We start from the raw sequence: 12255 nt of genomic DNA on the forward strand, positions 1-12255 counted from the left end.
CTAGTGCAATTTGTAAGAGATCTGTTTTCAAAACACCTACAGAAAGTGTCCTGAAATTACATGATTGATTTTGTGGACATAGCTGCAATACAGCAGGTTGGAAAACTCGGAGGGCGCTTTGTCTGTGCTCCAGTGGTGGGGGGAGTTCTGCAGGGCTAGCTGGATGGGGTGTTTCTGATCTCTAAATTGTCTGGAAGTCCTGCATGAAACTAGCCGCTGTGACTTCAGAACGTTGTGTTTAATTACCCAGAAAGTGGCCTCAAAGTGCTGAGCGCTGCCCAAGATGTCCCAGCAATATGGACCCAACTTGCAAAGGGTTTAAATGATTTTTTTTCCCCGTTGAGAATAGCACTTTTGAGTAAAAATCCAACACAATCAACTCTATTATTTTTTTCACGTGAAGACACCAGAAAGCATAGAAACTAGCTAACTTCCATTAAGCTCCACCTTACTCGGACGACCCATGTTGTCCATAATCTTACTTCAATGTGGCTGTACATTAGAACTTCCTGGGGCTTAAATACCGATGCCGGGACCCCTCTCTAGAGATTCTGATAAGCGCTGATCTGGGGGACAGCCTGGGCATTGGGACTTTTTAAAGCTCCTCGGAAGCTTCCCATGTGAAACCAAGGTTGAAAAGTGCCGTTTTAGGATGAGTCATGGCACTTGACCCACGACATCGGGGAGAGAGAGTCCTGAGAGAGTCAGGACTTGGAGGCACGCGGTCTAGAGAGAGAAACCATCGCTTGGTTTCACGTTCAGCTGGATAATGCCATTTGGTGTAAGATGAAGCTCCTGGGGGTCCCGACCATTTGTATCGAGGTTTCCTGTCCTGTTTTCCACACTAGCCCAAGGAATAAAACCTCCAGATTGGTACCAGGAAGGACAGCCTTTCCACGGTGCGAGCTCATTCTGGCCAAGACGTGAAGTCATGGGTTTAACTGGACATAAGCGACTATAAGAAATAAAATACACGTCAGTTCACCAAGTTTGGGTCACTTAAAACGGCACGGGACTAGCCAATATGGGGAAAATGGCCTTTAACGCGGCCTGGGAACCAGAGCGTTGGAGTCCCCGAGAGGCCATGTTCTTCTCCAAAGAGGGGTATATTTATAGAAAGAACAAAACCTTGATGCAGGATGAGGGGTTGGATAATAATATGTGTGAATACACTGATGTGTCTGAACAGTTTCTTGGCTGTCTGCTTTCAATGGTAATAAATATCCACGAAAAGCCGTCTGCTATATGTGTTTCTGGTAAAGTCTCGCACTTCCCTGCATGAATACATTCAGAATGTAAGCACCACACGCTGGACTATAGACACTCTGTTGTATTCTGAATTCTTAAGTTATGCGGCTTAGCAGCTGTGATAATGTAATGGTTTGCAAAATAATAGACTGGCAATACGTCAACCTGAAATAACACATCAAATAATGAATAATGTGGGTGCGAAGAGGTTTAATTTATACCGTGTTAAAAATACTGCTCCAGAAATATCACACCATTTCAGTCTTTCCGAGCCAAAAAAAAAAAAAAAAAAAAAAAAAAAAAAAAAAAAAAAAATCCTTTTACTTAAATATTCAAATAATTGTGGTAGAAGAGAATGTTTTCTTGTTTCTTTTTTTTCCCCCCTCACCAATAAAAATGTCAAATTTACATCACTCTGCGAAGAGACATGTGAGATGAGTCTGGTCAGTTGTTCACACACACGCTTTGTTCTACTCTTAGAGTTTAGAGCATTTGTCTCCTTAGTTTGTGTCAACGTGTAAGAGTGAACACACTTCCCATCAGCAATAATTGGGCTTGGGGTAACTTCATGTGAAAAAGGAGGCTGTTTCTGTTTACATCTTAATTCTTCTCTTCCTCCCAAATTTTCTCACTGAGGGAAGTTTACAAGAGCTTTCAGATTTCATTTATTTGCTCATCTAGTGAATATCACACTCGTTTTGTGCACCAGAGGCCAAGATGTGCTCCCTGCGTCAGGGAGATCATCATCATGTGGAGATTTGACATCATGGAAATAAGATGGAAACAGGGGCATCCAATGCAGTGTGATCTGGGGTGCTATGAGGAAAATGCAGAGGGCTGGGGGAGCCCAAAGCCAAGAGTACTTATTCAGACTTGGGGAAGGGGCAGGGTTTCTGAAAAGCCTTCCTAAGGGTGTTACTTTTAGACCGAAGGATATGACTTGGAAGTTAAGGAGGTAGAGGGAGGAGGCAGTGTGTGTCAGGCGGACCAAAGCATGTGCAAAGGCCCTGAGGCAAGGGAGCTCATGGTAGTTGGGGGAACCACAGATATGTTCAGTGTGGTTGGAGTCTAACATGCTCAGGGTAAATTAGGGGAAGAGCTGAGGCTAGGGAGGGCGGTGGGGTCCTAACCATGAAGGCCTTGTCATTACATCGAGGCATTTATCTAAGTACTTATCTTGAAGTAGGGAACCACTTAAGGGTTTTAAGTAAACCAGTGACTTGACCAAGCCTATGTTTTAGAAAGATCACACTGCTGTAACACAGAACGCGGACTTTGGGGGCATAAGAAGGGCAACTGTTTGAAAGTGAAAGATGACAGTGGCCTGAGCCCAGGGAAGGGAGGTGGCAGGGAGGGTGCCTGAATTCTGCTCTGGGTGTCTTGGTAGCCGGTGGACTGGAGGGGGAGCGGGATTGTAAGATGACCAATTCCATTTTGGACATGTTGAATTTGAGGTGTTGGGACATCCAGGAGAACAGAGATGTCCACTCCTTCTCAGGATATGTGGGGCTGAGCGGTAGAGAAGATAAATCAATGGGAAGGTGAGCGTCCGTAATAAATGCACACCCTGAGACAGCTCGGGCCCGGCCACAGAAAGCTTTAGCCGACTTATTCTTGGGGTTTGGAACTAGAAGGAAAGGTAATATCTGACATGAAACCATTTTCTCATAGTGTAGGGTCATAGTAGATTCATAAAAACATTGTCCCCTCTCCAAGGCAAACTCCCAGGAGAAAGGTCCACATCTGCTGTTCCCTTCACTCATTTACATGCGACACTCTTAACACTCTTTAGAATTTTCCATGAAATTCATTTTTACCTCTGGAGTCACAACATCTGGCTCTGGAAGGAAGAGACCCTATAGAGGGATACGGGCTTGTACAAGTTTAGGTACTTGGTGTTTGCATGCAGCGAATTGGAAACATTCTGTTTTCTATGTGTCTTGCATAAAATTGGGAGTCCAGGGCAAGTTATCACCAGGAAATACTGTCTGTCTTGGCTTTATTGAGTGACTATCCTTAAAGGACTTCTCCAGATAATAGCGAGGTGTGCCCAAGACTGTGTGTGTGTGCAAAAGCCACCAGTTATTAAAAATACAAGCCACTGTTCCTCCACTCAAAGATAAGCAAACTTTAAAAATACCCTATCATTGGGGTATGATTTCATGGTTCGTGAGTTGGAGCCCCACATCTGGCTCTCTGCTGTCAGCTTAAAAAATTTTTTTTTAATGTTTATTTATTTTTGAGACAGAGAGAGACAGAGCATGAACGGGGGAGGTTCAGAGAGAGGGGAAGACACAGAATCCGAAGAAGGCTCCAGGCTCTGAGCTGTCAGCACAGAGCCCGGCGCGGGGCTCGAACTCACGGACCGTGAGATCGTGACCTGAGCCGAAGTTGGACGCTTCACCGACTGAGCCACCCAGGCACCCCATCTGCTGTCACCTTAGAGCCTGCTTGGGATCCTCTGTCTCCCTCTCTCTCTGCCCCCTCCCCCTCTGGTTCTCTCGCTCTCAAAATAAATAAACTTAAAAAAAATACCCTATCATTAATGATGGCTTTCTACATGTGAGGTTATTGTGTTAGGTCCTTACATAAGGAAATTATCTGTAATCCTTAATAACTGCCCTCAAGGGTGGATACTGCGGATGTAGAAACTAAGAATGTGGAGAAAGCCTGGTCACACGGCCAAGGTCACACAATTAGCAACAGATGAGGCTCTCAGTTTTGGGGACCGTGTGACTGCCAGCCCTGCCCTTTCACCCCACCTGGCTCCTTCCAGTAGCACCTAATTTGTCTTCATTTCTTGTTTTGTAGCTAAATTAGTGCCCTGTGACGTCAAAGCTTGTAACTATTTTGTTATATGAACCCGGATCCCAAATCTCCCCTGTCTTACCAAGCAAAGCATCTTGTATTTCTGATGTTTTTCCTGCCCTGCCTAGCACGGTGATGGGCTCCTGGCCCGAGTGAGTGCTTTGGAAATCAGGATTTGATGAATGTCTAGATAGCACAGTTCAAAGGTGCATTTTGTTTTCCAAAAAAATGTTTCCTGTTGGAGCAACTGTGTAATTGTGCGTACAGCCGGCCCCGGGGATCACGATCTATTCTCCCTGCCCGTGAGTCTTCTATATTCCCTTTCATGCAAAGTACTGGTGACAGGTTGGTGATCACCCTTTGCTCAGGGCCAGGCTGCAATGTTGAGGCTCCCCCAGAGAGCAAAGGTAAAGGGACGAGAACCCAATGGCAGGGACAGAAGATACTGCGTCCCTAGACATGGGACCTACTCTGTGGTTGGTTGACTGTATGTTCCTGGGCAGAAGATTAAACCTCTCTACGTCATGGCTTCCCTGCTCCTACAGGACAAGGGCAATGACCCCCATTCTCTGTGTCTCCCCAGCAACTCCGGATCACACTATGAAGTAACGAATATAAAAACGCACTGGAGTAAAGACGGTACAGACTTGCGAGGCCTTAAGATCATTACGCATCACAAGACAATGGAAACCCACCTGAATGCCTGTCACCCTCTAGGCTGCTGGTAGACCTGGGAAAGGTGCTGTTGCTTTCAAGTCAAGGCGTCCCCTGAAAAGAGTGCTGGTCCCCAGTGTCTGCCCTTAACAGCAGATGCCATTTCTCACTTTTCCTGCCCTCCTTTTACATAAATGTTTGACTCTGATTATGAAAATGGTCATAAAGCTGACAACAGGGTGAAACGTCCAGTTGGAATTCACACATTCACCATACATTGCAATCAGTGTCATTCTCCCTTACAGGGGAGGGTGACACGGGGGGGGGGGCTCATAAGGAGTGCAAGGGTTCTCTTCCTGTGAGCCATGGTGTCCCGGTCCCGTTTCTTCACATCTAGCAACCAAGACGAATAGGCTACCTGATGGTCCGGTGAGGTGTCTGCTTCTCCTACGGGCCCAGCAGCTTGCAGATCTAAGATCGCGTCACTGGTATGAGCCCACAAGTGGAAAATAGGTCTGTGTGTTTTGAATGTAAGTATGTACCAACACATACGACCATGTTTTATGTATGATGCTATGTTCATAGTCTGTCGGTTTTTCTTAAATTGGTAAACAGTGAATAACAGAAGTGGTAACTCCATACGTTCGGATTTATTAACCACCCATGATCTATCAAGCATCCGTCTGGAGATTCTAATGGTTAAATAGAAGTTACCAGGTTACTATGGATTTTTTTTTGTGCCCATGCCCAGATAACTCTCTCCTTACTGTGACCAGGTTCTACAACTCCAGCGTGTACAATTCGCATTTCTAAATGATTAGTTGTGAACAGAACATCTTACATCAACTTATCGTAAAAGTCAAAATATTTTCCACAGAACCTAAAGTCATATTCAGTATAAGCCGTAAGTATTAGTCTTAGGTTCTAGAGCTATTGGGATAGAAGGGAGCATACAGGAGGCACTGACTGTATATTAGCTGGTGACTCTGTTATTGAGCACAAGAGATATGTCTCAAAATAAAGACCTACACACAATCAGAATAGGAAGTGAAGGGTTTTTTTTCATCAGTACTCAAATGGCAGAAAGAACGCAACTCATCACGAGTCAGGAAATCAAGTCCACCTGAAAGTCTAGATAGACCCTCATATATTTTTTTAACACTTCAACTGCGTTTCCCTTAAATGAAAAAAGAAAATCACTGAGTTGTAAGCATTCCAGCCAAAACAGGTTCCTCGAATTCAACCCTGTTCCCCTTCGTAAGATACAGCAGGTTGCTTATCTCCCAAGAGAGCTTTTGTGATGCTATTTGCCTATGGCTTTTCCACTGCACTTTAGTCTAGGACATCTAAGTAGACTCCTCAGCTCATGGAGAGGAATGCCATGATTCCAACAGGAGCTTCTGGGTTTCCAAAACCCACAAAGCATTCCACCCCCTGCGGGGATGTAGGCATTTTGTCCCTGCACCGAGCCCAACATCCCGAGGACAGCTAGCTTTGCGTTAACCTTAGTCATCCCCCACACTGCATTAGTCACTCCAAAGAAGGACAAATCCTTATTATTTCACAGGATCATCTCTGCCAGGGGCTACCATAAAGTAAGCATGTTTCAGAAAATTAACAGAGTAGTTTTGAGCCGAAACCCGTAGTATTAAAAAAAAAAATCCAAAATGATGGCAAGGTATTTGAAACAACAACAACACGACAGAGGACGGTTTGCATCAATGGGGGTGGGGGGCATAATTCAAACCCTCCAGGCATCAAAGCTCCTTAACATCATCAGCGCCTCCTTTGAAGACTCCGTCACCCCACGGAGGAAATTTGCAGCTATGCGACTAATGGATCTGTTTGTAGCCCCTGCCCTTCTCCCCAGGAGCTCACTTCTTCTCTCCCCATCCCAAAGGGCAGTCAGTCCCCACCCCATCTCTTTCCCTCCTATCTCATCTCTGACAGCACCTCCCCCCCCCATGCACAGCACAGATTTACTGCAAATTTCTCATCAGTTATCTGTTAAGAAAAAAAATTTACACATCATAGAGTGTTCTACCTTCCCAGGAATTCAGAATTCTCAGGAAAACAGGGCTACCAGAAGGGATGTTGTGTACAATGCAAACAAACATCTCCCTTTCTTTGGAGCAATTGCTCGATGCAAAACAAGCCGCCCGCCACGTTGCTTACCCTCTCCACGCTGCGTCTTCTCAGAGATCCATACGGAATTTTCAGTAAAAGTCTTTGAGATCTATTCGGAGCCACTGCAGCCTGAACCACCATGGTGTTGGAGCCGTGTGAGCAAGTGTGTGTGTGTGTGTGTGTGTGTGTGTGTGTGTGTGTGTGTGTGTGAGTGTGTGTGCTCCCAGCAAAGTGAGAGACAAGGCTTCCTCAAAACTAAGTTATGGTCTCCTGGAGGTTTCCCAAATATCAAATAACCAAAAGAGTTTTTTCTTTCGACTGTATGAGTCAAGATGTGGTTCGTAGGGAGGCGGGGGGATGGGGGAGCAGAAAAATAGCCCAAGTTCTGTAACTTCAGCCTGCCTTCAGCAGCGCGGATTTAGCTGCCTCTTGTCTGTCCCTGCCTGTCAGTCCCCTCGGTGAGACTGCATGTCCCAGAAGTTGGCAAGCGACGCCTCTGGGGAGAGTGATCCAGAAATGTCAACTTTGCTTCTCGTGGCTACGGACGGTAACCAGGTCAGTGGTCTAATCAAAGCTCCATCAGACGTAGTATTCATTCCATCACGTGACTCCAAAGCCCCTCGGCCGTACAGTAGGTCACATGCTCCCCTTAAAAAGACTATTTGGAATATCACCATCTGGTGCGGAGATTAATGTGAAATCCTGCATTCTGATTTCACTCTTTTCCGAGCACAGGAAAAATGTTTGCAGACCAGTGACATAACGCACTGGGGACCTGGGGAATCCCTCTTCACAGTCGTAAATTACACATAAGACCCTGAGCATCAGATGTGCATATCTGGTTTTTCTCTCTCGCTTTCCAATGCATAGAAAATAAACGTGGGAGTGCAATTAATTTATATATGTGGATGTAGTCCGCAAAGATAGAGTGTGAGTGAAGGAAAAAATGTTGGTATCATATGGTTCCGATGAATCAAATCAAATACACCAGACAGACTCGCATTTGGCACGTCTTCGTTTAAATGTTTGTGTCATAGGACATTTATTTTTACGCATGCCAGTTAACATGAAGCAGTTAGGTTTGATTTTACAAGGCTCTGAAAAGGACTAGATTCAGATTCATCCCTCATATTTCCTATTCTTTTCAGAAAACAGCGTATGATTCCAGATCAGACAGCCCTATGAAGGACGGTACACGTGATCTAAAATGTTAACTTTTCTGTAATATTTTGTAATTGATATATTCTTCATCTATGGCTACCTCTCTCTGCTCCCTGCACCCCCCCCCCAATCTGCTTATTTCTCCAGCAGAAAAATTAACGATAAATAAAAACAAGTCAGGGGCTTCCTGAATTGGAGGTATTTTTGTTTTCTTGTTGTTAATGTATTTCTACATCCACTGGTCCTCTCTGCGCTGGGTTTTCAGAAAGGGATGCCATTTCCTTTGTAGTAATCCGTGCTTTTTGGTGTTAGCCTGATATCACTTACGTGCTTTGGGATCTGGCTTTTATTTATTCTCTGCAGGCCAGTTTATTGCAAACCATGGAAAAGAAAGTTCTGTTTATTCAAAGACTCTAATAGGGAGTGGGGTGGGGTGCGAGGCGAAGAAGCAAAGGTTTACACTGCTGGAAAATGAACCAGGAAAGCCTCTCCGAGGTGGGTGCTGGTGGGGGCGGGGTGGGACCGACGGAAGCAGGGCCTGGTCACCCAGTGCAGACACGCATTAAGAGGCAGTTAAAGAAAGCATCAAGTTGATGTGGGAAATTCCAAATATACAACAATCGGGCTTTGTTCGTAATGGGTTCCATATGTGCATCGGAGAGCCAGGGAAAGGGTGAGAGAGAAGGCGAGCGAGGAGGAGAGACGGGAAGGAAGTTACTCGGCCCGGCTTGCGGAGCGGCCTCTGCAAGGAGGTGGTTTAGATTTACCTTTTTCCCTCTTTCTCACCTCCTTCCTGCACTGCCTGGTTTCAAACCTGGCTTCAAACTATCTGGGGATGGAAATAAATCCGGAATGGTATCCAATCATTTGGCCAAAGGCATCCGGTTTCCTTGATAAAACCACACTGGACGACGTAAGGGTTTTGAATGAAGGACAGGCACATTTTCAAAAACACTTATCTGTCCAGAGTCCCGGGATGTCTTCCTTCCAGGGCAGTTTGAGTGGGGGGCCAGGGAAAGGGGGGGGGGGCGGGGGGTGGCGCTGGATCAGAACAGCTGAGAGAGAAGTCACTGTCTCTCTCCTGACCCAGGCCGGGGTGTAGCCTCTGGGAGCTGAATTTATTTATATTTGACTAAATGCAACTTCCTGTTTCCCAGGGGTATTAATGAGTGTTTCGCTGACGAGTTAAGGCCTCATGGCATAGTTCAGATCATAAAGGACACTTTGATGAGCTAAGTGCAAATAAAACAAAAACATATGCATTTGATTAAGGTTAAAATACATATAGAAGAGAATGTTAATGGAAACAAAAATAACCCTGAGCCAGACTCCCACACATTTGAGCCCCATACGCTCTACCCCCCAGGGGGGCGAGGTGCAGGATCCTTTCCCATATCAGCCCCAGGGCCTTCTCCCAGCTAATGGGGACGAGGAGGTGTCTCCGGAGCTTTCCCCAGCCCCCACAGAGTAACTAGCCACCTTCACAGACAGATCTGAAGGCTCTCAAAGGTCAGCTTGTCCAAAAATACAAGCTGATAGTTTTGCTGTGGGGAGTTAAGATTTATACATTTAGAACTAACTGCTGAGACGAAAGCATTTAATTGCAGGAAGCCATTGTTAAAACACAAATATGTTTCCCAGGAAGGATGTGCACTCATACCTTTGCAGATAGGACCACTTTAGGAGGGGTGAGGGGAACTCACATTTACTGAGTGCCTAGCCTAGGTTACCCAAGGCTATCTCGATGGCAGAAATGAGTTTCACGGTCCATATTTCACAGGTGATGAAACTGGGGCTCAGAGAGGTTTGATAACTTAACCAATGTAACGCAGCTAGAACTGTCAGATACAAGATGAAACCAGAGTCAAGCTGTTTCGTATCAGGGCCTGACTTGATCCATTACACTCTCACATAACACGAGGACTCTATTAGATTACAGCAGGTTAGAAATTCAAAAAGGAGATATATCCATGGGACCCAAGAGAGATAAGGGAAAATTCCCTGTCTTTGAGAAAGAGAGAATTTAGGGGCACCTGGGTGGCTCAGTTGGTGAAGCCTCTGACTTTGGCTCAGGTCATGATCTCGCGGTTCGTGGGTTAGAGCCCCGCATTGGGCTCGCTGTAGTTAGAGCAGAGCCTGCTTCAGATCCTCTGTCCCCCTCTCTGCCCCTCCCATGCACGCACACTCACTCTCTCTCTCTCTCTCCCTCAAAAGTAAATAAACATTAAAAAAAGAAAGAGAGAGAATTTAAGTACAGGAAATGGCATTTGAAGGAGCAGTTCTCGAGTCTCTGGTCCCTTGGTGAGCAGCAAGGAGGAGCACAGAAGCTCACAGGGGCTGTGCAGGTAGCCCAGTGGGAGCCAACACAGTCCCTGGCCTGGGGGTAAAGGGACGAGCCAGATTACCAGCACCCAGGGCCAGGGTCACCTTGCAGAGGCTGGAACCCTGTGGACCCACTGGGTGAGACCTGATCACTGCTGAAGCCATGGGCCAAGGTGGAGTAGGGAAGGCCCTGGTCTTCCCCTCCTCCGTTCCAGCCTACCCTCCCCAGCCTCCATGCGCTGATGACAGTTGACAGGGAGCCTTGGAAACAGCCATAGGGGTGGGGGACGGAAAGAGAAGGAAGAGATCTGAGGGTAAACCAGGATCGGCACTGAGGCCAGAGACGGGGGACCAAAGGACTGGGACATGGTGAATAAGGAGTAACTAAAAGAAAACAGAAAAGCAAGGGGAGAACGTTTGGAATAGCACACGACTTGGAGAAAGCACGTTTTTGCCAGGATGGCGGGCACAGAGGTTCCCCGCACATCCGGGGCACAGGGTGATGGCCCATGGGACAGATGGGGAGGATGCCATGGGGGTGCGGTGTCAGTGAACCCGGGGACATGGGGTGGAGAAGACACACTTCTGTTCTAGAGCCTCTGAAGCCCCTGCTTTGGATGCCTCTTGGAGCAGAGCACTGAAGGTGGGTAGAGTGGGGTTTTGTTTGTTTATTTTGAACACTTCCTCCTCATCTCAGTGAGAATTGTTTACATTCAAACTCTGGAATGAAAATGCATGGGGATCGATTGAACCATATTTCTGGAAAATCAATGGTCTTGACGCACCGACGTAAGATGTATCAGATCAAATGGGTGTTGTTGGTCACCGATAGCAGGGGGGTGAACGGGGGGCGGGGGGCTTGGGGATAACGGCCTGTCGGAGAGAAAGCATTCGACAACACGGAGATAGTGGGAGGCAGCCGTGGAAGAGGGGAGACTCCACCGGCTGGGTGTGCGCGTGGGCGCCATGGCCACTCGCGGATCAGCCCAGCGGCCATGGGGGAGGGGCAGAGAACAAGAGGGAGGCCAGGGAAAGAGATCTTAAACGACTAAGTGGAAGAAACACGTCACTTACACCAGGGAACCGCAGCGTGAAGGAGGCAGGGTCTTCAAAGACCCCACCAGGAACTCCGTCCACAGGATAAGAGCTGGGTTTAGAGGCCAGGCCAGTCCCACAGAGAGACTACGGATGCAGTAGAGGCAGCTCGGTGAGCAGGGCTCGTGCAGAGGGACAGGGACGAGGAATCCACGGTAGCCCTGAGCCAGGAGAGGGAACACTGGCTTTGAATGAAGTTTGGGGTTAATTGCTGTCGTGCAAACCAGGTGGGAGGATAACCGGGATGAGACTGAGCCAAAGACACACATGAAGAATTCCTCAGCAATCTGGAACATTCCTGGAGCCTGGGTGAGGGGAGTTTGGGAGGGAAGCCCTGTCTTTCTTCAACGCTCCGTCACCATTCCCGTTAGCTCCTGACTCAGCCAACCTGGGTCATTCATGTCACGTCTTATTAGAGTAAGCTATGGCTGAGGTGACGCGAACAGAAGTGCTACCCACATCCATAATTTTCTGTTTGAAAAGAGGCCGGAATTTAGGCCAAATATGAAACCTAATATCCCCAAGAGCAGGAGGAAGATATCAAGCAACACAGTTATCACCAGACCTCAAAGGGCCAAGGCCGGCGAGACTATTCACAGGTCACACAGGGAGGATGGTTGAGGGGCCTCTTGGTTTTAATGCAGGTTTGGCCTGATGCAGGACACTAGTGGCAGTGTCCATTTTTGGACAGTCTCTTCTTCCTCGTGTGGCATCTGGAGGAAACTGTAGGGACAATTGTAGCCAGGGGGGTGGGCAGATAAAATTTTCTTTGCTTCTTGCCTTTCCGTCCTTCCCTTCCTTCTTCCTTCCTTCCTTCCTTCTTCCTTCCTCCTTCCTTCC

At 47.1% G+C, this 12255-nt stretch overlaps 1 protein-coding gene across 5 annotated transcripts in view; it reads right to left on the reverse strand.

The window, feature by feature from the left end:
- Positions 1–12255, reverse strand: part of FRMD4A (FERM domain containing 4A) — a 612832-nt gene that overhangs the window by 308812 nt on the left and 291765 nt on the right. The window contains exon 1 of one of the 5 annotated variants that reach the window (XM_045464722.1): positions 6886–7370. The exons of 3 other annotated variants lie outside the window; for them this stretch is intronic. In XM_045464722.1, coding sequence (XP_045320678.1) covers positions 6886–6978 — 93 coding nt within the window. In that variant the 5' untranslated portion in view covers positions 6979–7370. Of the gene's footprint in view, positions 1–6885; positions 7375–12255 lie in introns of those variants that run through there. One more of the 5 variants, XM_045464724.1, reaches the window with a different exon arrangement.

Source organism: Leopardus geoffroyi, chromosome B4 (assembly GCF_018350155.1).
Source record: "Leopardus geoffroyi isolate Oge1 chromosome B4, O.geoffroyi_Oge1_pat1.0, whole genome shotgun sequence".
Lineage (NCBI taxonomy): Eukaryota > Metazoa > Chordata > Mammalia > Carnivora > Felidae > Leopardus > Leopardus geoffroyi.